At 37.2% G+C, this 24,575-nt stretch overlaps 1 protein-coding gene across 3 annotated transcripts in view; it reads left to right on the plus strand.

Annotated features, from left to right (window-relative positions):
* ASB15 (ankyrin repeat and SOCS box containing 15) overlaps positions 1–18,925 on the plus strand; it is a 36,755-nt gene extending 17,830 nt beyond the window's left edge. For 2 of the 3 annotated variants that reach the window (XM_023223548.1, XM_023223545.1), the window contains 5 exons: positions 4,283–4,528; positions 6,834–7,005; positions 8,587–9,157; positions 9,688–9,841; positions 16,277–17,354. In XM_023223548.1, coding sequence (XP_023079316.1) covers positions 4,283–4,528; positions 6,834–7,005; positions 8,587–9,157; positions 9,688–9,841; positions 16,277–16,449 — 1,316 coding nt within the window. In that variant the 3' untranslated portion in view covers positions 16,450–17,354. Of the gene's footprint in view, positions 1–4,282; positions 4,529–6,833; positions 7,006–8,586; positions 9,158–9,687; positions 9,842–16,276 lie in introns of all 3 variants that reach the window. The other variant, XM_023223546.2, reaches the window with a different exon arrangement.
* The last annotated feature ends 5,650 nt before the right edge of the window (positions 18,926–24,575 follow it).

The raw sequence follows: 24,575 nt of genomic DNA on the forward strand, positions 1-24,575 counted from the left end.
ATTTTCCAGGCAGCAGGAAGGAGGAAAGAGGAAGCTCTAGGCAAGCATCTTCAATTTAAAAAGATGACCTGGACAGTGCACATGGCCTTTCCCCTCATGTCCCATTAGTTCAGATTTTGTCACAATGCCACCACACCTTGGGGCAAAGGAGGCCAGGACATTTAGTGTCTACCTGGATGGTCTGTGGCCAGCTAAATACTTGGGGCCTCTGTGGCTAAAAGGAAAAGGGGAAGCATAAATACTGAGAAACCAATGATAGTCTCTGCATACATTTTAACCTGACTTTAAATCAGTCACATGACACTTTTCATAAGTAAACCAGAACTCTTTTCCTGAGTAGGCTCTATAGACATTAAACAGAATATGTATCTGTGGGTGTTGATTCACCACTAGTAATGTGGCCTGTTTTTTTTTTTTTTTTTTTGTGACTGAGTCTTGCTCTGTCGCCCAGGCTGGAGTGCAGTGGCGCAATCTCAAAGCTCTACCTCCTGGGTTCACACCATTCTCCTGCCTCAGCCTCCCAAGTAGCTGGGAGCTGGGACTATAGGTGCCCGCCACCACACCCGGCTAATTTTTTGTATTTTTAGTAGAGATGGGGTTTCACCATGTTATCCAGGATGGTCTCGATCTCCTGACCTTGTGATCTGCCCTCCTCGGCCTCCCAAAGTGTTGGGATTACAGGCATGAGCCACTGCACCCGGCCCATGACCTATATTATTTTTTAAAGCCCAGAATAGGCCACAGAGTATTTGCAACAACATCTGTGTTGTTTCTATAGATCACCTTGAATTTCAGCACAAAAAGGATACACTTCCAGAATTGTATACTGCTTCACTTTGCAAATAGAGAATTATTCTCCACTTGTAAGTTTCAATCCACTTATTTCTTAAAGGACAACTAAGCCGTGATTATCACTCCTTGTTTTCTTTTGGCTTCATTTATATTTTTCTTTAATGCTTAAGGCCTACAACGGAGCAGTAAACATTTACATGCATTTCAAAGTTCCATGTTGGTTTCCTTCTCTGTGCTAGCAATATCTAAAGTGTAGGAAAGGAATTCTATCACTGAATTATCAGAATTGAAATAGAATTAATTTTAGGAAATAATGTGTTTTAAAAACTAAGTGGTAAGATCAAGAGAGGACTACAGTCTCCATGAAGTTAATATTCTGGAGGTGCTCGTGTACGTCCTCATCAGCCACACATCTGGGGAAGACGGACTTTTCCTGGGTTACCTTAATCAGCACCTTTGTTGTGGAAGCCATGCCAAGTCTTCTTAGGTTTCATAGGAAAATGGATTATTCATGGCACTTCCTCAGTTTGTTCTTCAATCTATGGTCTTCTTTGGGATTTGCTATTCAGAGTCCCTTAACTTGTAGAGGAGAGATAAGAGGGAAAAAAGTATTGTCTGAACAATGCCATGTTACTTTTTCTTATCCTAATGCCATCATCCTTCTCTCTATTTATGAGATACCCTTAGAGGGCCAAGAAAAAAATCATTTTTGGTCCCTATCAGTCATCTGGCCCTTCCATATTTAAGGTAATTTGATGTACTACAGTCATGTTATACAGTTACTTGCTGAGTGGTAGATACCTGATTTGTGATGATCTGACACTTATTAAAGGTTTTTGCACTTGGACTCCTTCTCTACCCACTCCCCTGGAGTTGGTGTCACCTTTCCCTAGTTGGATAGGCACAAGCTGATCCTGGCCAGTGGAGCCCAGAGTAAGGAGGATGCTCAGGGATCATCTGGAATAACGCTTCAGTCCCACTGCCCTCCATTCCTGATGGCCTTACGCCATTCACAGATCAGTTCATTTTGCTTCAGACATTTTCTTTCTCACAAATCAATACACATCCTCTTCACTCCATTTCCGCTTTTAATCCACCAGTCCTTGTCAAGATAATCAAGATAACCCTTTCCTATCATCTATGCAAAATTCTTAATCTAATTCCCTAAACCCTTCAACTTAAAGTCAGTTTTAAGCATTACTATTGAAGCTATACATTTAAAAACTTAATAAAGAATTTGAACATTCCTGAAAAAAATTCTAAAGAATTCTAAATTTTAGAATTTTAAGTTCTAGAGAAAAAAATTTATATATAATATGTAAATATATATATCCATATGTAAAACAAGACATTTTAAAATTATTTTACTTAATCAGTTAAGTTACACCAGTACCGTGCTTTATGAGTTTTCATTATTTCAGTCATTTATTGCTTAAGAATATCTTCGTGAGTTAGCTTGGAAGGGGTTTCCTACTATTTGCATTATTCTTTCTGTGGGAAATATATTCTTGATTTCAAAAAACTAAATTGGAAGTGGAGTTATGATTTTTTAAAAACTATTTTAAGTTGAAGATGACACATTTATGCAGTTATTTTCATGAAGAGAAACTATTTTAATCAATATGTTTTCTGAGTCAGACGAAAGGTTAAAAGATGATGGGGTAAGAGGCTCATTATTTTAATACATTTTTTCTCTAATTATAAAAACTGCCAGCAGAGCAAGAAGATCCATGAGGATCTCTTAGTTTGTTTAGCTTACGTGATGTTTGCTCTGCAATAACACCAGCTAGCATGAGGTAATTCACTGTAATTAGAGCTGCCAGTGACAGTTGGGCAATTCAGAGGAGGCACTTGTCAACAGGTTCTACTTTAGACAAGAAGAGGGAGAAAAACTAGAATCTCCTGCAGGGAAAGCTTGCCTGCTCCCAAATGAAGTAGGCAAAGTTTGTCTTCACCCTCCCATTACCACATTGGGAGCTGCTTTCCTTGCCTTGACTTTAGATCCTTTCTGCATTCTGCCTCCTGGTTACCCCAGAATGTTCCATGCGGCCTCACATCTTCTTCTACATTTCCCAGTATAGGCCCAGACTTTGAGTCTCTCTTTAAATAGAAGGTAGCATAGGCTTCTTCTCTAGGCCATAAACTCTATGAGTGAGATCCAAATCTGTCTATTCTTCCTGTTGTCCACAGAGCATAACACAGAGCCTTTAGTAGAACCAGCCGTATTAACTGAATAGTAAATGAGCGAGTGAATGAATGAATGAGTGAATGTAACTGTGTATATCGTCATTTGTAGGAGGTAGCGCTCATCCTAATCTGTTTTTTAATAAGATTTTACTTGCAAGGAAAAAAAAGTTACATTTTTAGAAGTGTATACATCTAAATGGGCACAATCTCTTAATAATCCAAAAGGGGAAAAACCTTCTAACAGTATAATTTCAACCATTAGAGACAAGCAGAGAGGGAGAGAGACAACTGATTTGGTGAACCTCCTTAACTGTACTGCATTAACCCTCACTTCACTCACTGGGAGCAGCTGGCCTATGTAGATTCTAAACGATCTTATTGATAATCACCCATTAAAAATGTAAGAAAGAGGGCCGGGCGCCGTGGCTCACGCCTGTAATCCCAGCACTTTGGGAGGCCAAGGCGGGCAGATCACGAGGTCAGGAATTTGAGACCAGCTGACCAACATGGTGAAACCCTGTTTCTACTAAAAATATAAAAATTAGCCAGGCTTGGTGGCGTGTGCCTGTAATTCCAGCTACTCAGGAGGCTGAGGCAGGAGAATTGCTTGAACCCAGGAGGTGGAGGTTGCAGTGAGCTGAGATTGTGCCATGGCACTCCAGCCTCAGTGACAGAGCGAGACTCTGCCTCAAAAAAAAAAAAAAAAAAAAAAAAGGAAAGAAAAGAGAAAGAAAGAAAGAAAAAATATATATAAGAAAGACAAGTTCATTCAATACTTACTGCTATCTTTTGTAGTGAGGGAAAAAACCCTGTTTCTATAGGGGAAACCTGATGAACATTATTTACATATGAGGTTCCCGGATCCTAGGAGCAGTAGAATAATAATAATAGTCAATTACTGAGCTCCTGTTATATACTAGGTAGTACACTGAGAATTTTACATACATTATTTAATTTGTACAACCCAACAACAAATGTTATTTCCATTCTGTTGGTGAAGAAATTAAAGTTTAGAAAGAGGGCACACAGCATCCTATCCTAGTGATATATGTTATTTTCTGTGAAACTCTTACCCCTCCTCCAGGTCTTAAAGGAAAGGTAGTGTCATCTTGTAAACTTATATTTCACAAATATAAACTTGGGTATGAGAAATAGAAGGGATATGAGAAATACATTATTTTCCTTGTAGAAAAAAAGTTACTAGCTAGTATCTATTTTAATATTAAATTCAGTAATTAGTTTAATACCACCTAAAGTATTTGTGTTAATATACTTACTGTTGTTTTTAACAATCATTTTCAAGCTGTCAAAAAGGGCTCCTATGACATGGTATCAACTCTGATCAAACACAACACTAGTCTGGACCAGCCCTGTGTCAAGCGATGGTCAGCAATGCATGAAGCAGCCAAGCAAGGCCGAAAAGATATCATATCTCTGCTGCTAAAACACGGAGGCAATGTCCACCTGAGAGATGGATTTGGAGTCACACCATTAGGCGTTGCTGCCGAATATGGTCACTGTGACGTGTTAGAACATCTAATTCACAAAGGTATGTGAAAAGGAGTTACACTTTCCTGACTTCCATCCTGCCTCTCGAACTCTCCTTTTCTCCATTCCTCACTCTTCCTCCCCTGAATGTAACTAGGGGAGCTCCTCTTCCTCTGCTAAATGGAACTTGGCATCAGGTTTTCCCACCTGGTCCCTTGATAGACCCTTATTATACAACTGAGCTAAGCCCTGTGCATTGTGACCTGCACATTTACAAGCCCAGTCCTGATTGCTCTCAAGAAAGACAGTTCAGTCTGCACATAGATGGCTCATCAGGGCCTCATGTTCATCTTCTTCTAAACTGAATTCCTCCTGCTTTTCCACTTTTCTGATGTAATATTTCTCTTGACAGGATCAAAAGGTTGGGTTTATCTCTAATTCCTCCATCACTTGCTTTCCTAAATCCAATCAGTTGCAAATTCTTGCAGCGTTTCTCTCGTCCTCTCATTGCAATCCATCTGCCATCCTGATCAGATCCCTCAATCTTCCCTGGACCAGTGCAAATACTTTCTAACCATTTTCTGGGTCTCTAGTCTCCCATTTCAGAGAATCACAGTACATACTGCAACTTGTCTTCCCTCCCTAAAGGACAGCTACAATAGTGTCAACTATCCAAAAACTAATCCCTATTGCATCATCTCAAATTGTTTTACCACGTTTATCCCTCACTGCTCCCATCTTGTATCCTACACTCCAGTCAAAATACACTAGCAATATTCCCAAACATACCTTATATTCCTTCTCTCTGGGTTTGGGTCAGGTCCTTGCCTTCATCTCTTCAGCACAATTCAAACTCAATCTCTCGAAACACCTCCTCCCTAAATTCTTTCCTAATTCTTCCCAACAGATTGTGACGTTGCCCTCCATTAAACTCTCCAGGTGCTTTATACAACTGCAGAACCATGAGTTAAGGAGACCTAACTCCTAAACAGGTTAAGCCACTGCTCACTGTGAGACCCTAGCCTTGTTCCTTCAATATCTGGTTCTCAGCGTCCTCATCCGCAAACGAACGCTAGCACCACATGATCCCCAGTGATTCCCTATGGGAAAAAGACTAACATTTTTGAGGTCTCCCAATACAAGCACATTTAAGTATCAAATAAGCCCTGTGAAGTAAGCTGCATTAATCATTCACAGATGTGGAGATGGAGGTGCACGGAAGTGAATGGCTGGCCCCCAGCTCTCACCATAAGCAGCAGAGCCCCTGTCCCCTATATCATGTCTCCTTGTCTTAATGTCAGTGTCACTGGAATATCATACAGTTTGTGCTGTCTGATATTTTGTTTCATTTTCCCTCTAAGCTCCTTAGAGTAGTCACACTTATTCTTCTTAGGGTCACACACACTGATTGCACATAAGAGGGCAATAAAGTATTTGTTAATACTTTATTAACTGTAAGTATTTGTTAAGTTAAACTAGAGGGGGCCAGGCACCATGGCTCATGCCTATAATCCCAGCATTTTGGAAGGCCAAGGTGGGTAGATTACTTGAGGCCTAGAGTTCGAGACCAGCCTGGCCAACATGGCAAAACTCTGTGGTGGTACACGCCTGTAATCCCAGCTACTCAGGAGGCTGAGGCAGAAGAACTGCTTAAACCCAGGAGGTGGAGGCTGCAGTGAGCTGAGATCACACCACTGCACTCCAGCCTGGTCGACAGAGTGAGACTGCGTCTCAAAAAACACAAAACAAAACAAAAAAAACCAAAAAACTATTGTCTTTAAATTAAAAAGTCTAATGAGCCTTTTTTGGAATAATTTGCCTGTCAAGAAAATTGACTTCATTTCTCCCATGATTTTTGGCCCAAAGATTTTCTAATAAAACAAAGCATGATACATTCATGACTGTTTATTAAAAATATAGAAAACATAGAGGCCCTTAATTCTGTACTTTTTAAGTCCTAACCAGAAAGGAACACAACAGGCTTTGTGGGGGGTGTTTGTTTGTTTTTGAGATGGAGTCTCACTCTGTTGCCCAGTCTGGAGTGCAGTGGCGTGATCTCGGCTCATCACAACCTCTACCTCCCAGTTCAAGTGATTCTCCTGCTTCAGTCTCCTGGGTAGCTGGGACTACAGGCGTGTGCCACCACGCCCAGCTAATTTTTGTATTTTTAGTAGAGACAGAGTTTCACCATGTTGGCCAGGCTGACCTCGAACTCCTGACCTCATGGTCCGCCCACCTCAGCCTCCCAAAGTGCTGGGATTACAGGCGTGAGCCACTGCACCCAGTCCCACAACAGGTTGTTTTTAAGGGGATTGTTTAAACAATACCATCCAGTTATCCTCATGCCACGTGTTTTATACTGCCAGGTGGTGATGTGCTTGCTTTGGCGGATGATGGCGCGTCGGTGCTGTTTGAGGCAGCAGGAGGCGGCAATCCGGACTGCATTTCCCTCCTGCTGGAATATGGAGGAAGCGGAAATGTACCTAATCGAGCAGGGCATCTTCCTATACACCGAGCTGCCTATGAGGGGCATTATCTGTGAGTGATAAATTATAGGGTAATTATTTGAGTTAAAAATGCAAATTTGTATATACATACAGTATAATCACAAGTCTATATGTAATACCTTCCAAAATCTGAGGAGAAATAGGCGTAATCTTCAGGTTTCGATGCTCCATATTTAGATATTTAGAGCTCATTTAATTTTCCTCCTTTTGATATTCTTGTACTTCGAAAAAATGAATTTGTAGTACTTCTATAATGAAAAGAAATTTTCTTTTAGAATGAATTAAGCTATAAGTGAGAATTCTGCACAAGCCACTCGAGTGCCTTTCTGTTTACAAATGTATTTAACAAAAGGCTACAGAGTTTCTAAAAATTTTGCCCTTGACAAAGGATTAAAATTTGTAACGATACTATCAGTGTTATTCCAATTATTTCCTAACATATCCAGGATATTATAGTATAATGTCAAATATATTCTTGAATAGAAAAGTTTTATTATAAGTTTAGAATTCTTTATTCCATACAAATGGTTGAATAGATTCTTAAATCACAAAATGTACAAAATTAACACATTGGTAGAATCCTAGATCACTATATTAAACTACCCACCATGAGAGGATGGTTTTAGGCAATTAAATATATTTCATAAGATCAAAAACTTTGAAGTAATTGGGCTTTATAGTTTTCAGTGGGCCATTGGCTAAGTGGCCAGTGACGCATAATTGATGCTAAGTGACATGTTGTTAGAGTTTACCTGGATTTAATCCCAGTGTTCATAAATTCACAAAGTAGGCACAAGAGATCAGGTTATCCTTGCCATGTGGCTGTCATACACATCTAGCTGTTTAGTCAAGTGTGAAACTCACAACTATATCACATGTACTTAGAAATATAAACTGTGGTTGGTTATCTCAATTGGACTGATGCAAGGTTGATGGAATACTAAAGACTCTTGGCTAATAATTCAATTGCAAGTTATATGGAAGCAGACAGAATGTACATGGTCAATATTTAAAAATAGATTGTGTAGGAATTAGTGAAAGAGAAAAAATTCATAAGAATTCGAAAAGGTCCAAATTCTCGTCCTGTTCTACATCTAACTGTGTGACCTTGGACAATCATTTTGCCTCTTCAGACTTCAGATTGTTCTTCTATTAAATGAAGCAGTTGGACTAAATGACATCCAGGGCCACTTCCTATGACCCCATGATCCTAATGGTCAAGATTACGAAACAGCCCTCTATGGCATTAGAAAGGCTTGCTTTTCTCCTATATTTTAAAAAATAGTACTGGTTGTCTGTAAATATTATATTGTTCAGAGGAGAATTGGAAGATGGGGAGGGTTCCCAAGGAACCACAATTCTGGGAAAAAACGTATAAGATGCAGTTTCCTAGGAATATTTAGAACAGAAAGCTAAATCAAAACTGAGCTACATTACACTAAACTAAATAGTTGTACCTCGCAGACAAAGGTTAAATGTTTTAGTACAAAATTATCTAGAGAAAATAAAGGAAACTATACGATTAGCATTCACTTATCTAGTGAGAATGGTAGTTTATTTAATTTCTTGATTTTCTTTATGGCACGTAGATATTTGACTTTTTTTCTTTTAGTGCACTCAAATATCTTATCCCAGCAACATCTAAAAATGCAATTCGGAAAAGTGGGCTAACACCAATTCACTCAGCAGCAGATGGACAAAGTGCACAGTGTCTAGAGCTGCTCATTGAAAATGGTTTTGATGTCAACACTCTACTTGCTGACCACATTTCCCAGAGCTATGACGATGAGAGGAAGACTGCGCTGTATTTTGCCGTTTCTAATAATGATGTTCGTTGCACAGAAGTCCTTCTGGCTGCAGGTGCAGACCCAAACTTAGATCCGCTCAACTGTCTACTTGTGGCAGTGAGGGCCAATAATTATGAAATTGTCCGGCTGCTTCTCTCCCATGGAGCCAATGTCAATTGTTATTTTATGCATGTGAATGACACTCGTTTCCCCAGTGTCATTCAGTATGCCCTAAACGACGAGGTAATGCTGAGGCTTTTGCTGAATAATGGCTATCAAGTGGAGATGTGCTTTGACTGCATGCATGGTGACATCTTTGGAAATTCATTTGTGTGGTCAGAGATAGAGGAAGAGGTGCTGCCAGGATGGACATCTTGTGTAATAAAAGATAACCCGGTGAGTTATGCTTTTCTGCTTTATGTTGGGTCATCATCTTAATTTAAGACCCATTCATTCAATTAGGGATGTTACAAGACAAGAAAAATAAACTCTAATTTTTCTTTTTTAGTTTTTTTTCAACTTTTGTTTGCAATGATATGGGGATATAAGCATAAATCTAGCCCCCCTGCCAAAAAAGAAGATGCTGTTTGTTTTCTCTTGACTTGAAAACTGAATGTAGAAGAATGTAAAAATGTAGGCAATTAGTCACGTCTGCCTGTTTGGTGGAATATTGGGGCCAGATGGAAAGAAGCGTGCCTCCTCCATGCTTTGCTGACCACAATCACGTCAAAGCCAGGCGAGGCTTCACGGCTGATGGTTTCACAGAGAGAAGCAAACAATTTATTTTTAATTTTTGTTCGTTACAAGGAAGGATCTTTTATTTTCTGTAATAAGACAGAGAGTAATTTTTCCATAACACAATTGAGTGTTTATGTATATGGTACATTAAAAAATATTACTAAATTAAATTTTATCAATTCTCTCAGTTCTGTGAGTTTATTACAGTTCCTTGGATGAAGCACTTGGTAGGCAGAGTTACTCGTGTACTAATAGATTACATGGATTATGTTCCTCTGTGTGCTAAACTGAAGTCTGCACTAGAAGTACAGAGAGAATGGCCAGAAATCCGCCAAATACTAGGTAAAAACCAAAAGTTCGCCTACAATTTTTAAATTAAGAACATATATGGGGAAAATTTCTTAATGTCTTCTTTGATACTTTTTCTATGCTACTCTACTGTATTTCCAGAATTATCTGGGTTTTAAAATCATCCTTAACACCTCCTCTGTTGTAAGATACATATTTTCATTTTTCTTTTTATTTTCCGGCTTGGTAATTGTGTAATGAGTAATACTACAACTATATTAATATACTGATTGCAATTTATTTTTAAAATTAACTTATATAATATCATACAATATGTAGACTGCAAGCTCCACGTGGTTAGAGATCTACTTTGTTTCTTGTTATATCCGCAAGGCTTAGCATAGTGCCTAATAAGTAGTACATTTCAATAAATATGGAGTAAATGAATTAATGGAAAGGATTAGAATTATTCTTTTTGACATGCTTTCTCTGAGGTCTTTATTGACAAAGTCCTACCATCATAGGTTAGTATTTACAGACAGGCCATTTTGTCTTTTCTAGATGAAAGTTTATCATGAAAATGAATTATACAAGTTTCAGTGAAAGTACATTTTAAAATAATCCAAATACAAATAAAACCCAGAAAAATATCATAGATTTGAGATGCTTTCACTTTCAAAATATGAGTTTGGGAAAATAAACTTTCAAAAACTAGTTGGACATCAATTTCATGAAGCCTAAAGAAGCATTATAGAATTTTATATGACATTTAAATAATTTGACATATTTAATATACCTGAATCAGCCTTCTCTTGGAATTAGTTCTACAATAGAAGAGATTTTGCGGCAACTAAAACAGGAATCTTGGAGAATCTGAAGAGTAATATAGTGTTGTTAGCCCAGAAATTGAGCGCTGGGGTCAGATAGACCTAGAATGAAATGGAATTCTGGCCTTGCCTCAGAGTAGGATTGCTAGATTATAAAATGCATATGTAATTCAGGACTGATGTTTTCATAAAAAAAAGCAACAATTTATTGTTACCATTTTTGCTTCTCTAAGTGGAGGAGGATTTTTTATTTCCTATAAAAAGACCAAGATAAACATTCTAGTTGTGTGACTTTGAGCAAGTTACTCATTCTTCTTATGTCTAGGTTTTCCCATTGCAAAGTAGATGTAGGATAGTATTAACCTCATAAGGTTGTTGTGGGAATCTAAAGAAATAATGCATATAAGGTGCTTAGTGTCTAGAATATTTAAATTACTTAATAAATTTCATTAGTTTTAAAACTAAAGTATTAGCATTTTTATGTTTTTATTACATGGTAAGTTTATGTGAGGTATCTGAAATGTATATGTACAGTGTGCTATGAAATATTGTAGAGTTAAGTATTATCATGCTTACTTTTTACAAATAAAAAGCTAAGGCTAAGGGAAATTACAAAATAGTCTAGACCCTATGCATTCTTGAAAACCACTTCTCTAAGTTCCCTTCCTGGACTTAAGCCCTCATTGAGAGTAAAATCAAAAATCAAGCAGGACAGAAACAAGAAAGGACCCACAAAAAAGTGGGGGTGGCAGACAGAGTCAGGAAACTGCAAAGATCTAACCACCGTATTTTGGGTCATTGCAAGAAAATAATAGAGTAAGAAGCTCTGTAAAGGTAGGAGAGCTATCTGGTACCAAGCATCCCTCTAAAAATGCAAGAAAACTAAATGCAAATAAAAATGAGCAACAGAAAATATCACAGTCAAATCCCATAATAGTAAGAAAAAGTAGAAAGAACAGAATGATATCCCCATGGGCAATGAATACATAACTAATAAACCACACTCTCAGAACAATCAAAATTCAAACCTTCTATTTCAAAATGAGCTAAAAAGCATGAGGAAAATAATATCAGATATGAATGAACAACATGAGTCAAAATTTGAAAAATTCAGAAATCAGGTAACAACTGAGGAAAGAATTAGGAATGAAAATTAGAAAAAATTAATTTCAAATGTGAAGACCGAACTAGAATGAAAACAAGAACTAGCAACACAGTCGACAATACATTGAGAGATATAAGAGGATATGAAAGAAAAATTTTAAATCAAATATAAATGAAGAAATAGATAAAGGATTTATATATATATATATATATATATATATATGTTTATTTCAATAGGTTTGGGGGAACAGGTGTTGTTTGGTTATATGGATAAGTTGTTTAGTGGTGGTACACCTAAGCAGTGTACGCTGTACCCAATGTGTACTCTTTTATCCCTGGCCCACCCTTCCCCCTGAGTCCTCAAAGTCCATTGTATCATTCTTATGCTTTTGCATCCTTGTAGCTTAGGTAAAAGGATTTGAAAGACAGTTAAAAACATTGACGACAATGAATAGTCAATACATGGATAATAAGATTCCTTGAAAAGGAAAACCAAGTGAAGGGAACATAACAAATACAAAAAACTAAGTTTCAAGAAAAACTTGTAATAAAAAAGAAAGATTTGAAACTATAATATACAAAATACTATATCCTTTGGGCACATAGGCAAAAAGAACAAGTGACTTATAACTGAAAATATAGATTATTATTAAACTTTTCATCAACAATAGTTTATGCCAAAAGAAAATGGAGTCACATATTTAAGACTCTTCATGGAAGGAAAATGTGAGCCAAGGATGCTTACACAGCAAAATTGACTTCCAATGATCAATGTAGGCAAACTGTTGTCAGCATGCAAGAACTCAAGAAATATTGTTCCTCTTACTGACGTCTGAATGATCCACTAGGAAATGGCCTTTAGACAGCCCAAAATGATTAGTGACATATCAACATGAGAACTAGTATTAAACAATACTAACACTAAACAGAATGCCAAGACTAAGTGAGAGTTAAAAGGGAGAAGATGCAGCACGTAATGGTTATATGTGCTGATAAGACAGATACAGCACAATTATTTATTTTTGAATATTAGTAAGTAGATAAAATAAATAATTTTTAATAATTAAAATACATATTTTTAAATATCTTAAAATATTGATGGTGATATAATATTAATATTGTTATGCTGAGGATGAGAGATATATTCAGCAAATGAGTAATTAAGGATCATTCCAATTCCATTCTTAGTATTCTTGAAACCAAAGATTGTCAGGTGTCAGAAAAAAAAATACAGATGTAATAGAGAAGCGATTAAAAAAAATCCTGTAGTGCTGAATTTGAATTAGAAGTAACAATATAAACTCATAAGCTATTGTATCTTGAAAGCATCTGTGTGCATGAGGACTATGCTGTGGGGGGTGAGGGTGTGTGTGTCAGGTATGTGTGTGTGTGTGTGTGTGCATTGTCTGTCTGTTTACCGATAAGTCTTAGAAATAATGATAAACCCAGTAGCAATGAGCATTCCTACGACACAGATTTTGGCCTGGAAATGCCATTTCCTATGAAAAGAAACCAGGGTTTTTGCTGGAGGTTGTTTTGTTTTTGAGAAATGGATGATTGCATCTGGGGAAGGAAATGAATAAGATGAACCTGGAACATCTGGTCATACCAGAAAACAAAGAAAGCAAAGACTACGTGATTCATGACAAAAGAATTCAGGGGCTAACTTGAAGAGGCTCCAACTGGCCAAAGATGGGACAATTTAAGTTTCAAAAGGGTAATGATTTCAATGAATTGAAACCAATCTATTTAAATATACGATGTATGGGTTTCTTTTCTTTTTTTTCGTTTTTTTCCTTCAACTTGTATTTTAAGTTTTAAGGGTACATGTGCAGAATGTGCAGGTTTGTTACACAGGTAAACATGTACCATGGTGATTTGCTGCACAGATCATCCCATTACCTAGATATTAAGTTCAGCATCCATTAGCTATTCTTCCTGATGCTGAAACTCCCCCAGCCACCCTCCGACAGGCCCCAGTATGTGTTGTTCCCCTCCATGTGTCTGTGTGTTCTCATCATTTAGCTCCCACTTGTAAGTGAGAACATGCAGTGTTTGGTTTTCTGTTCCTGCATTAGTTTGCTGAGGATAATGGTTTCCAGCTCCATCCATGTCCCTGCAAAGGACATGATCTCATTCCTTTTTATAGCTGCATAGTATTCTATGGTGTATATGTACCAAATTTTCTTGATGGGCATTTAGGTTGATTCCATGTCTTTGTTACTGCAAATAGTGCTGCAATGAATATACATGTGCTTGTATCTTTATAACAGAATGATTTATTAAATATACTTTTTTAAAAAAAACTGGTCAGCTCCAGAAGATGATAGAAAATCAACTCATTATCTTAAAAACTTATGAAAAGAAAGATTTAAGCATTTATTTTGCTTTACATATATATATACACACACACATATATATATATATAAACTGTGCCATTAGTAATTAAAGAGTAGATGAGCAAAAGCCTTCCTTTATAAAAGTATTCTAAATAATTTTAAAAGATATAATTAGATATCACCATTATATAGCCCCCAATAAATTAATGGATATAGTCAATGAGAATCAACATAGCCCCCAAAGAATGAACACAGAACTAGCTATAGTTTTGCCAAAGAGATCAAATCCAAGCCTAGTGAAGCATCTGGAGCCAGTTACCAATTTGCAAGAAATAGAGGAGACAGTGGAACATGGAACTGCACCACGAAAATGCAATCAGCAAAGTTCAGGCTGTGGGAAACTACAGGGCATTTGGGTTCTTCAAAGATTAGTTGAAAGGATAAGAAGGGGATGGAGAGAATAACCTGCAGATTAGAAAAGACTTAAAGGACATAGCAAAAATTTTTAAAATATATTGTCAATACTATAGTGCAGGCATAGTGCACTTAGATGATGAAACTCTAAAGAAAGTGATTACAAGTCAGAAGAGTAGTTATTTATGGCAGGGGAAAGGAATAAGGAAGGATGGATTGTAGAAGAATTTATCTGGTCTCTGGCAAAGTCCTATTTCCTATAGACCTAGGAGGTGATTATAGATGTTCAACCAATAATTACTTACGTAACTTATGCAACTATACATGTATACTTTCTTTCTCTATTTTATTTTGCAATAAAAAGCTTAAAACCTTTTTTTAGCTTGGAGATTGCAAAAGGGAGAAAAATGCTGAGGTTTAGATAAATTAATTTCTCAAAGTAATAGACATAGAAAATAACAAAGTGAAGATCTGAACCCTTGTTTGTCTTACTTGAAAACACAGACTCTTTCTACGATACCATTATACTTCCTGTCATAGAAAGAACAGACTTTGCTTCTAAATGGAAATTAATTGCTCACTTTTTTTTTTTTTTTGCAAAATACTTACCAATTCTGATGACTTTGGAAAGACAATCCAAGTAAGAATAAGGGCAGAAAGTTGTTTTTATTGTTTCCATCATATATTATTGCGACTAGAGTCGAAGCCAGTTGATTGCTATGAGTGTGATTAACCACTGGATGTCAGGAGTCCTCCAGCTATCTGTAAGGCAGCATATTTGTTAGGAAAAAAAAAAACCATATTTTTTTTTAGATTTTTTTTTTCTGCTTATTTTGGTAATGTTGCATCAATAACTTTTGAGAACATTGTTTTTAATTTTAAAAGATAAATTGTATCATCAAACGTAATTGAGATGTGATCATGTTTATTATTGCATTGAATGACAGTTAATATTTATAGAATGGTTACAATGTACTGAGCACTTTTCTAATACTTTACATGACTTGTTTAATCTTCAGACAACCCTATGAGATAAGTACTGTTGTTATTCTTATTTCACAGATGGGAATACCAAACTCACAGACATCAAGTGATTTGCCCAAGGTCACACAAATATTAGGGGGCAGAGCTAGGAGTTTAATCCAAGCTGACGAGGTCCAGAGCGCACATCTAATCCTCAATGCTATGCTGCTCCTTCACTCATTCATATTGCTGCTATAAAATATCAGTTTTGCAGTTATAATATAGATAAAGTAAGAATTGAAAATATCAGATATTTCAATAATGTTAGCATATTTTTTGAGAATATACAAGGTTTAAGTATCAGACACTGGAAACAAAACTCAGATTGGATTATTCATGATATGTGGAATCATCTGCATCTATGTTTCATGGATAATTATTTATCAGACAGATTGGTAGGAGAAAGAAAGTAAAGAAAACTATCTCTATAATACTTAGCTCTAAAAAATAGAGAAGAGATGTGAGCATTTGATTTCTTAAGTCCATTTATTAATTCCACAAATTCTAATTCTATTTGAACACCTACCATGAGCCAGACTCTCTGCCTGGCACAGAGACAGACTAAATGTCTGCCCTCATGGAACTTACATTCTAGAGGAGTAGACTAGAATGTTCAATTACAATTTGAATTTCACTTAAAATCACCAGGTTCTAAAGTGTGCATACGTGTTTTTCAGAATACACTACTCATGTTATTCTGAAATAGTCATATCTTAGGGGTCAAGCTACTATTTAAAAATTTTTTTTTTTTTTTTTTTTTTTTTTGCTTATTTTCCTTTTAGAGAATCCTTGTTCCTTGAAGCATTTGTGTCGGTTAAAAATTCGAAGACTTATGGGTCTCCAGAAACTCTGCCAGCCAGCCTCATTGGAGAAGCTTCCTCTACCACCAGCTATTCAAAGATACATATTATTTAAAGAGTATGATCTCTATGGACAAGAGCTAAAATTGCCATAACTTAATATTTTAAAATGTGGTTTAAAAAAATATTTTGAAATGTGATTCCCTCAGATAATTTCTTGTAACTATTTTACATCCTTAATTGTAAAGTATATTTAAATGCATTGACAGTTTTATAGTTGTATCATGTGTTCTTATGGGAACACCATGATTTATGTCTTTAAAGACATTCGCATTTTTTAAAGATAGTATTTTGAACTTAGATTTGTATCTTTGTTTGCTACAAGTCATCAAACTCTCCCTATCAAGTGGCTCCTACAATATCCACATCAAGTCTCTATGTTTAAAAAACATATAACCACTTTCTCAAACCCACATCTGCCAGTTGCTGGCCGAATTCTCCTGTCTCTCAAGGTCTTGCTGTGTAAAAGAGCTCCTCCTGCCTGCAAGTTGACAGACTGTGATCTGGCATCTACCCCTCCACTGCTTTTCTCAAGGTCCCTGACAATCTCTTTGTTGCTAAATTCAGTGAACATTCTTCAGTCCCTCTTCCAATCGATTCGTACAGCATCCAACATTGTTGCCTGTTCCTTGATTGAAATGATACCTCTTTCCTTGTTTCTTGCAAAACCTGTTCTCTTGGGTGTCCTCCCACCTCCCTGGACACTGTCTCTGGCTTCTTTCTGCCTAGCTCATCTCTAGCCAATCTTATAGTTATATATCTTAAGACCTCTTCTCTTTGTTCTTTAAGTTAGATATCCTAAGCCCTCTTTGCTTTGTTCTCTGGGAAATTTTATTCACATCCATAGTCTTAATCATTTTGCTAGAGACTACAAAATTTCTATCCGAAGCTCAACTCTTTCTCTCATGTTCTGCCAACCTATATAGACAACTGACCTAGTGAACATTTGAACTCTAAGACACCTCAAATTCAACATGTCCCCAGATGAACTAAAAAAAAATAAAAAAGCTCTTTCTCGAGCTCAATAGTTAGCACAATGCTCAATTCAGTTTCCAAAGAAAAAAGCCTGGACGTCAGGTTTGACCATCCCATTTTCCTCACCCAATAAGACAAATCACCAAATCCTATTAAGTTTGTCTCCTGAGGTCATCTTCCACTCACCACCCCCCAACCCACCCCCATTTGGTCCTAAATCTATTATCTTCTTTTTCCCTGGATAATACAGTGCTGCTTATTTGGCTCCCCTGCCTGTCTTGCCCTGTCCCAGACACTTTCTACACACAGCATCTCAGAATCATCTTTTACAAATATAATAGACTTTCTCTTCTCTGCTTAAGATCATTCCTATCGCTCTTCAATTCCAAAGTTTTCACTTGAACTTTCATGATCCTGCCTTCTTCTCTAGCCTCATCTCTAGATGTCTCCTTTTCCTCTCTTCCTTTGAACCTTCTAGAATTTTATTTTTTAAACAGTGATCCCCAGACTTTAAGGTGTCATACACCAACAGGTTTTGTTGTGTTGATTTTTCAAAGAGTCATTAAGAAATACCATCTACTATCACCATCATTTCATAAAAGAGGGGTCATTTTAATGCCAGAAAATAAGATGGTCATAAACTCAGTCATTCAAGTTGAATGACTTTTACTTTGAAAAGACCTCACACTGCTCTCATTTCCCCACTGATGAGTGAGAATTTCACTGTGGGCCATCAAATATCTGAGGACCTTTGTATGGGGAACCACTGCTGTAGAATAGACTATGCTCTATTTTAACCTCAGGGTCTTCGCATTTCCTTCCCTCATCTGGAGCTCTCTTTCCACTTTTTCTGCACCCTTTCACCTGATCAAATCCCACTTACCCTATAGGTCTCAGCTGAGATGTTGCTTCCTCTAGAATGGGAAGCCTAAGCACAGAACTTGTCATGCTATATTACAGCTGCCTGTGTTCCCTGCTGTCTTCCCATTAGACTATAAGTTCTATGAGTGCAGGTTCTATGTTTGTTTTGTTTTCCAGTGCTTTCTCAGGGCCAAACACATTCCCTAGAGCATGGAGTTCAATAATGATTTGTTGAAATACATTGAATAAGTGACAAAAATAATCCGTGACATCATGGTGAAATAATAGTTTTAAGTTTCTGAGTGAGTTATGTAATCTTATAATGTAATTATTTAATGTTATTTTTCTTAGATTTTAATAGTGTATTTTTCTTATATTTATTTTTACCTTGTTACTATATTCTTTCAATGGTAATATGTCACTGGTCTGTAAAGTTTTCAAGTTGTATTTAGCTTTAGTTACCTTAGAAAGATAAATAAGTATGAAAAAATTGCACAATTAGGCCTATAATTTTAACTTCTTGTATTCCCTAGAGGACATTTTTATATGTAAATTAAACTGTAATGTATTTATCTTTAATTGTAACATCTTGTATACAAGATTTTATTATTGTGTTGTACTCTTAGATGTGGTTAAATGTATTGTTACCTAAAAATATTACTCTAATAAATAAAAAATCATATTGAGGTTATAAGTCTGCTTTATGATACTTCATATATTAAACTTTTGCTCACTAAAGTTTTAACATTTTATTTGATATATATTTGTATAGATAATATTCAAAAAATACTTGGATATAAAGATATGAATTAACTGCACATGCTATGGGTTTTTAAAAGTGGGTTTTTTGGCATTTATGAAGCAAGAGAAAAATGTGTCTTATGAAAAACAAGCAATTGCTATATCTAAATCAGATTTGATCTTCTGCTCACCATATTTGGGGTTTTTCTAGCAGTGTATTTGTTTTTGAGATGGCTGGATGGAAAAAGGAATTAATTTCCATCTCATTAGGACTCTGTTTCTTCTAGAGTATGTCACTTTATCCGGGAAAGGGTAACAGCTGCTCCTACCCAGTCAGCATTAGAAGAAGCCAAACATTCTACAGTGGAGCCTGTCTAACCACTGTGGAATCAACATGGCAGAGTTTGGATGCCATCTTCCCCCATGTTGCCAAGATGTCTGTGACTGTTTTAGTCCCTGTGGATTTTGTTTTGTATCACACAGAGAGTCTGGGTGGAAAAAAGCCGATCTGAACGCTCATTAAGCATGTTTTATCTTTCCATAGGCCATCATTAAATAGGATCTCCATTTCTGGCTAAAGATAATTTTAAGAAGGACATTGAAACCAAGTGCCTCCTGAAAACTATGGTTTAATCACGTTAGTTAGCCACAGAACATGCTTCCTGGTAATAGGCTGTCAGTGCAGAAGATGTGAAAACGATTTTATCAATGTGCAGCAAATATTCATAGGTAACACCACCTTTAATGCAGGCTTTTGAACAACCAGAAACTTTGGGTCAGACAGCACGGAAACTCTAACAAGATGGGGTATCTTATGACACAGAGAACGTACGTAAGCCTTTCTCTTGTCACTGACGTTTTACCAGAAATTCCTATGCAAATTTTGGTTTCAAGTTTCATACTCTTATGTATATAGCCACCTTCCAATCAGAAATTACTTAGGAATATAAAAATTATAAGCTGCTTCAGCACATGGATGCAGCTGGAGGTCATAATCCTACAAAAATTAATGTAGGAACGGAAACCAAGTACCATATGTTCTCACCTATAAGCGGAAGCTAAACATTGAGTACACATGGACATAAAGATGGGAACAATAGATACTGTGGACTGCTACATGGAGCAAGGTGGGGAGGGAGGGAGAGGAGGGAGGGGGAAGGGGAGGGAGGAAGAGAGGAGACGGAGGGAGAGGGAAGGGGAGGGAGGGGGAAGGAGGGGGAGGGGGGGAGGGGGAGGAAGGGGAGGAGGGAGGGAGAGAAGGGAGGAGGGAAGGGGAAGGCAGAAGGGGGCAGGGGTTGAAAAACTACTTAACGGGTACTATGCTCACTACTTGAGTGAAGGAATCCAGACCCCAAACCTCAGCATCATGCAATATACCCATGTAACAAACCTTCACATGCACCCCCGTATCTAAAATAAATGTTGAAATTATTTTTAAAAAATGTAGGCTGCTTCAAGTTTTTTATGAAACATGCACATTATACACATACATACACACAAGTACATGACACATACATATGTAATACACACATAGACATACACACATGCATTGAAATATGGCATGTTATTGCAGTACTGTAGGTAATGCAGTGTGCAAGGACACATATTTTGTAGTTAAATAGATATCATGTTAAGTGGAATAAGCCAGACACAGAAAGACAAATGTCTCACTTTTATGAAGAATCTAAAAAAAGCAAACTCATGGAAGCAGAAAGTAAAATGGCGGTCACCAGGAGGCGGGAGAAGAGGGGATTCAGGAAATGTTGGTCAAAGGATACACAATTTCAGGAGAAATAAGTTCAAGAAATGTATTGTACAACATTGTAACAACAGTTAAAATAGTGCATTGTATACTTGAGAACCTCAAAGAGAGTAGATTTTGCATTCTCATGACAAAAAAAAAAGTATATGAGGTAATGAATATGTTAATTTGCTCAATGTAGCCATTTTACAATATACACATACTTCAAAGCATCATGTTGTATACCATAAATGTATACAATTGTTGTCAATTTAAAAAATACAAAAAGATACCACAAAAGATATCAATTACCTTTACAGTATCTTAAGTTTATACAGATAAATAGTATCATTAAAATATAAAAATAAAAACAGACTATGAGCCACTTTGAGCCAGGCTCTGCAAATTATTAGCCGCTTGGTTTTGGACAAGGCATGAAGTAAGTGTCTAAAGTACTATATCCAATATAGAGTAAGTGCACATGAAACCTGAGCTCTCATCATTATTACTACTTAGTGGCAGTGCCAATGTCAGAGCTGCAAAAGTCAAGAACCTTGGTTGTACGGTACAAAACTGTAGATTGTCATTATACCTGAAAATACAAAAAGAAAATGTTAGGAATGCATATGGCATCTTACTGCCATTTCTAAATACTTTGACAACATTCACGGAAAGAAAACTTGCAGGGAATTGTCTCTAGGCAATAACCCACCACATATTCTTTTCCTTAGTAAAGCCTTAATTATCAATTGTTGTCAAGGGAAGAAAGGGCTTCTCAGGGGAGAAGATGAGTAGAAGGAATAGACTTATTTGACCTCAGTTCCCCGTGTTGTGTAACCTCAGGGAGTGCTGGAGATGTCGGGGGATTTGCTGTTTTGGGAAAGAGACAGTCTAGTAATTTGAATCTGGGCACTGAGAGCGCCTGAGTTCTAATGCTGGATTAGCCAGTGATTCTATCAGAGGCACCTGACAGGCACTCACATTCTGTGCTTCAGACTCCAGGAAACTGGGACCAGCCATTGCTGTTGCTCTGGAAATCTTCCATTCTGGAATCTCTCAATGAGATTTAAGGTAAAACTTCTTGGAAGCATCCTATATGGTTGGATAAGGTAGAAGATGTGGAGGGCACTAAAAGTGATACTTACCTTTGGATTGCGTGTGTGTGAAAAACAGTAGCCAGTTCTTTCTGTTTGAAGCAAAGTCTATACTGTTTTCCCATGGAAGCTATTTTCTAGGTTTTGTGGAAGTTAAATATCCAGGCATGACATGCAGTGGTCAGCAATTGCATGTTCTGTGCAATTGCTATGTTCCTGAGTGTCTGAATACCCCTACATATATGGTTACCCACATTGGTTTAATATCATTCCAATGAAGCAACAGTTTTAATCACCTTTGACTGGAGGCTGCCAACATTTGCTTAGACTTTCCTTTGACTCATTGGAACCCATCAACCTGGGTTCAACTCTGCACTCAGTCCCCTCACTGGGGGCCTGCCGTTCATAATCACCTGAAGTACCCAAGAAACTAAATTGAGTCTATGGGTTGGAGGGTGCCCTGATTAAATCAGAACTTCAACTATAGTGATTTGATACTTCCTACAATGATTCTGGAATATCTGAAGACCCTCTTTTCAACAGAAAACCTTATCTGACCATCAAAAATAAGGTTTAAAATATAAGTACATTTAAGAGAGGTAGAATGATATCCGAACACTTTTTTAATAATGGACTTTGATAAAGGAAAAAGGATGAGAACCCCAAGTCCATAGAAGGAAATTATAGATATTTTCTACAGCCAAAGGCTTCATAATTTGTTCTATGACTATGGAAAATATCTTGAGGACCATCTAGACCATTTGGAGACATCTGGGAAGACTACTTCAGTAATGTCTTTCATTTATTCTAGGTTTTACAGTTCGTAAAGAATTTCACATACATCACCCCACTTGATTCTTACAGCTACTCTAGGAATAGGGGAGGGACGGGGTTAATTATCTCCACTCTATAGATAAGAAAATACATCTTATAGTTAACTAAAGTAATAAATGTCAGAGCTAGGACTTGACTCCAAATCCCTAGGAACTGACTCCAAATCGCAAGCTCTTTCCATATCATCATTTTTAGTTCATCAAGAATAGGAAGGCATCATTCACAATAGCCAAAAATCAGAAGCAATTCAAGTATCCATCAACTGGTGAATAGATGAACACAATGTGGCATATCCAGACAATGGGATCCTGTTTGTTAACATGCTACAGAATGTGTGAACCTCAAACACATCGGGTTAGGTGAACCTCAAACACATCGGGTTAGGTGAACCTCAAACACATTGGGTTAAGTGAAAGACACCAAACACAGAAGATCACAAATTGTATGATTCCATTTATATAGAATATCCAGACAAAGTGAATTTCGAGAGACTGAAAACAGATTAGAGGTTGCCTGGGGCTAGAGCATAGGGCCAAAGGTTGACTACAAATGGGCACAAGGGATCTTTTTGAGATCATGGAAATGTTCTAAAATTGGTTTGTGGTGATAGTTGCACAACTCAGTAAATTTACTAGAAGAAAAAAAATCATTGAATGTTACACTTAAGGTAGGTGAGTTTTATGATATGTAAATTTCACCTCAATATGTCTCCTTAAAACAAAACTAAACTAAACTAAAGAACAGGAGGAGCATGTGTCTTACTGGCAGGGAATGCCATGTTTACAACCTCCCTGAGAGGCCCAGCACGACAATGGAATCATCCGGCTTGGAGGAAAGCACTTGGTTCTTGTGCTGGCAGCACATGATTTGTTGGTTTTGACCTGCTGATAAGGCCAGTAAAAGCAGATGATGACACATTCTTCAAGGGCAACACAAAGCCTGCTGTCTTCACCAATCTTACTGGACCTCAACCCGGACACATGTAGCTTGTTCTGCCAGCCTCTGACATTTTCATGCTGTTTGTAATATAACTTTTCCACCTTGTAAAAATACATATTTGAGAAAACAAATGCAACAAAACATGTAGGTTGGAGAGCTAAAAGTGAAAGTTTCCAGTCCTGTTAAGGGCAGGAATTGGCAAGGGATCATGTTACCAGTGGGATGGGTCTTTTATAACTTCTCTGAAAACCAGCTCCGATTCATTGAGGATGCCGTAGAAAGGAGAACAAAGAGAAACTAGGGACTCCTGGCGGGGGCAATCAGAGAAGGCAAATATTCAACAGGCCCTAGATCTCAAGAACACAGGGCGCTGTGGAAGTAAAGGTCAGTTAGGAGCTGCGAGTCTGTGTGAAAAGAGAGTGCCTTTGATTTTCATGATAAAATTTCAAATAAAAAGTCTCAGTAACCAGATATCAGCTTTCAAGCACTAACTGTCCCATTGTCAGAACACACTGAGTCCTCGTATTCCTGTACTTTGAAACCGACTTTACCTCTCTACCCCATTCACAAAAGATCTCAACTTTTCTGCCCTTTAATATAGCACTTACCTGCAGGACCTGGAGTCTTCTAATGTGACAGTTGTCATGACCCTGAGGAGGGAACCATACCAAGGAGATCCCTGTCTTGGGTGCTCACCCTTCACATCATTCATCTTAATACTACAGCGAACAGCTCTGTCCAAACTTATCAGACCAACACTTGGGGTTTCAGGACGGGTAATTGCCGGAATGAATAGAAGACCTTTTACTCCACCTCCAGGAAAATTTCCTTTATGAGAACTTTAGGTGAGCTTTATTAGAACCTTCTAGTCCACCTCAAGTAAAATGTCCTTTTATTAGAACTTAAATCTGTTTCCTATTTCATAAGAGGAATTCCATATTCACCATCTACTGTGTAAGATGAAAGACTTGGTTGATAAATTCAGCTATTTCTCTTTTTTTTTCTGAAAATCTTTTTCTTTGGTCTTTACAGTTTA

Source organism: Piliocolobus tephrosceles, chromosome 8 (assembly GCF_002776525.5).
Source record: "Piliocolobus tephrosceles isolate RC106 chromosome 8, ASM277652v3, whole genome shotgun sequence".
Lineage (NCBI taxonomy): Eukaryota > Metazoa > Chordata > Mammalia > Primates > Cercopithecidae > Piliocolobus > Piliocolobus tephrosceles.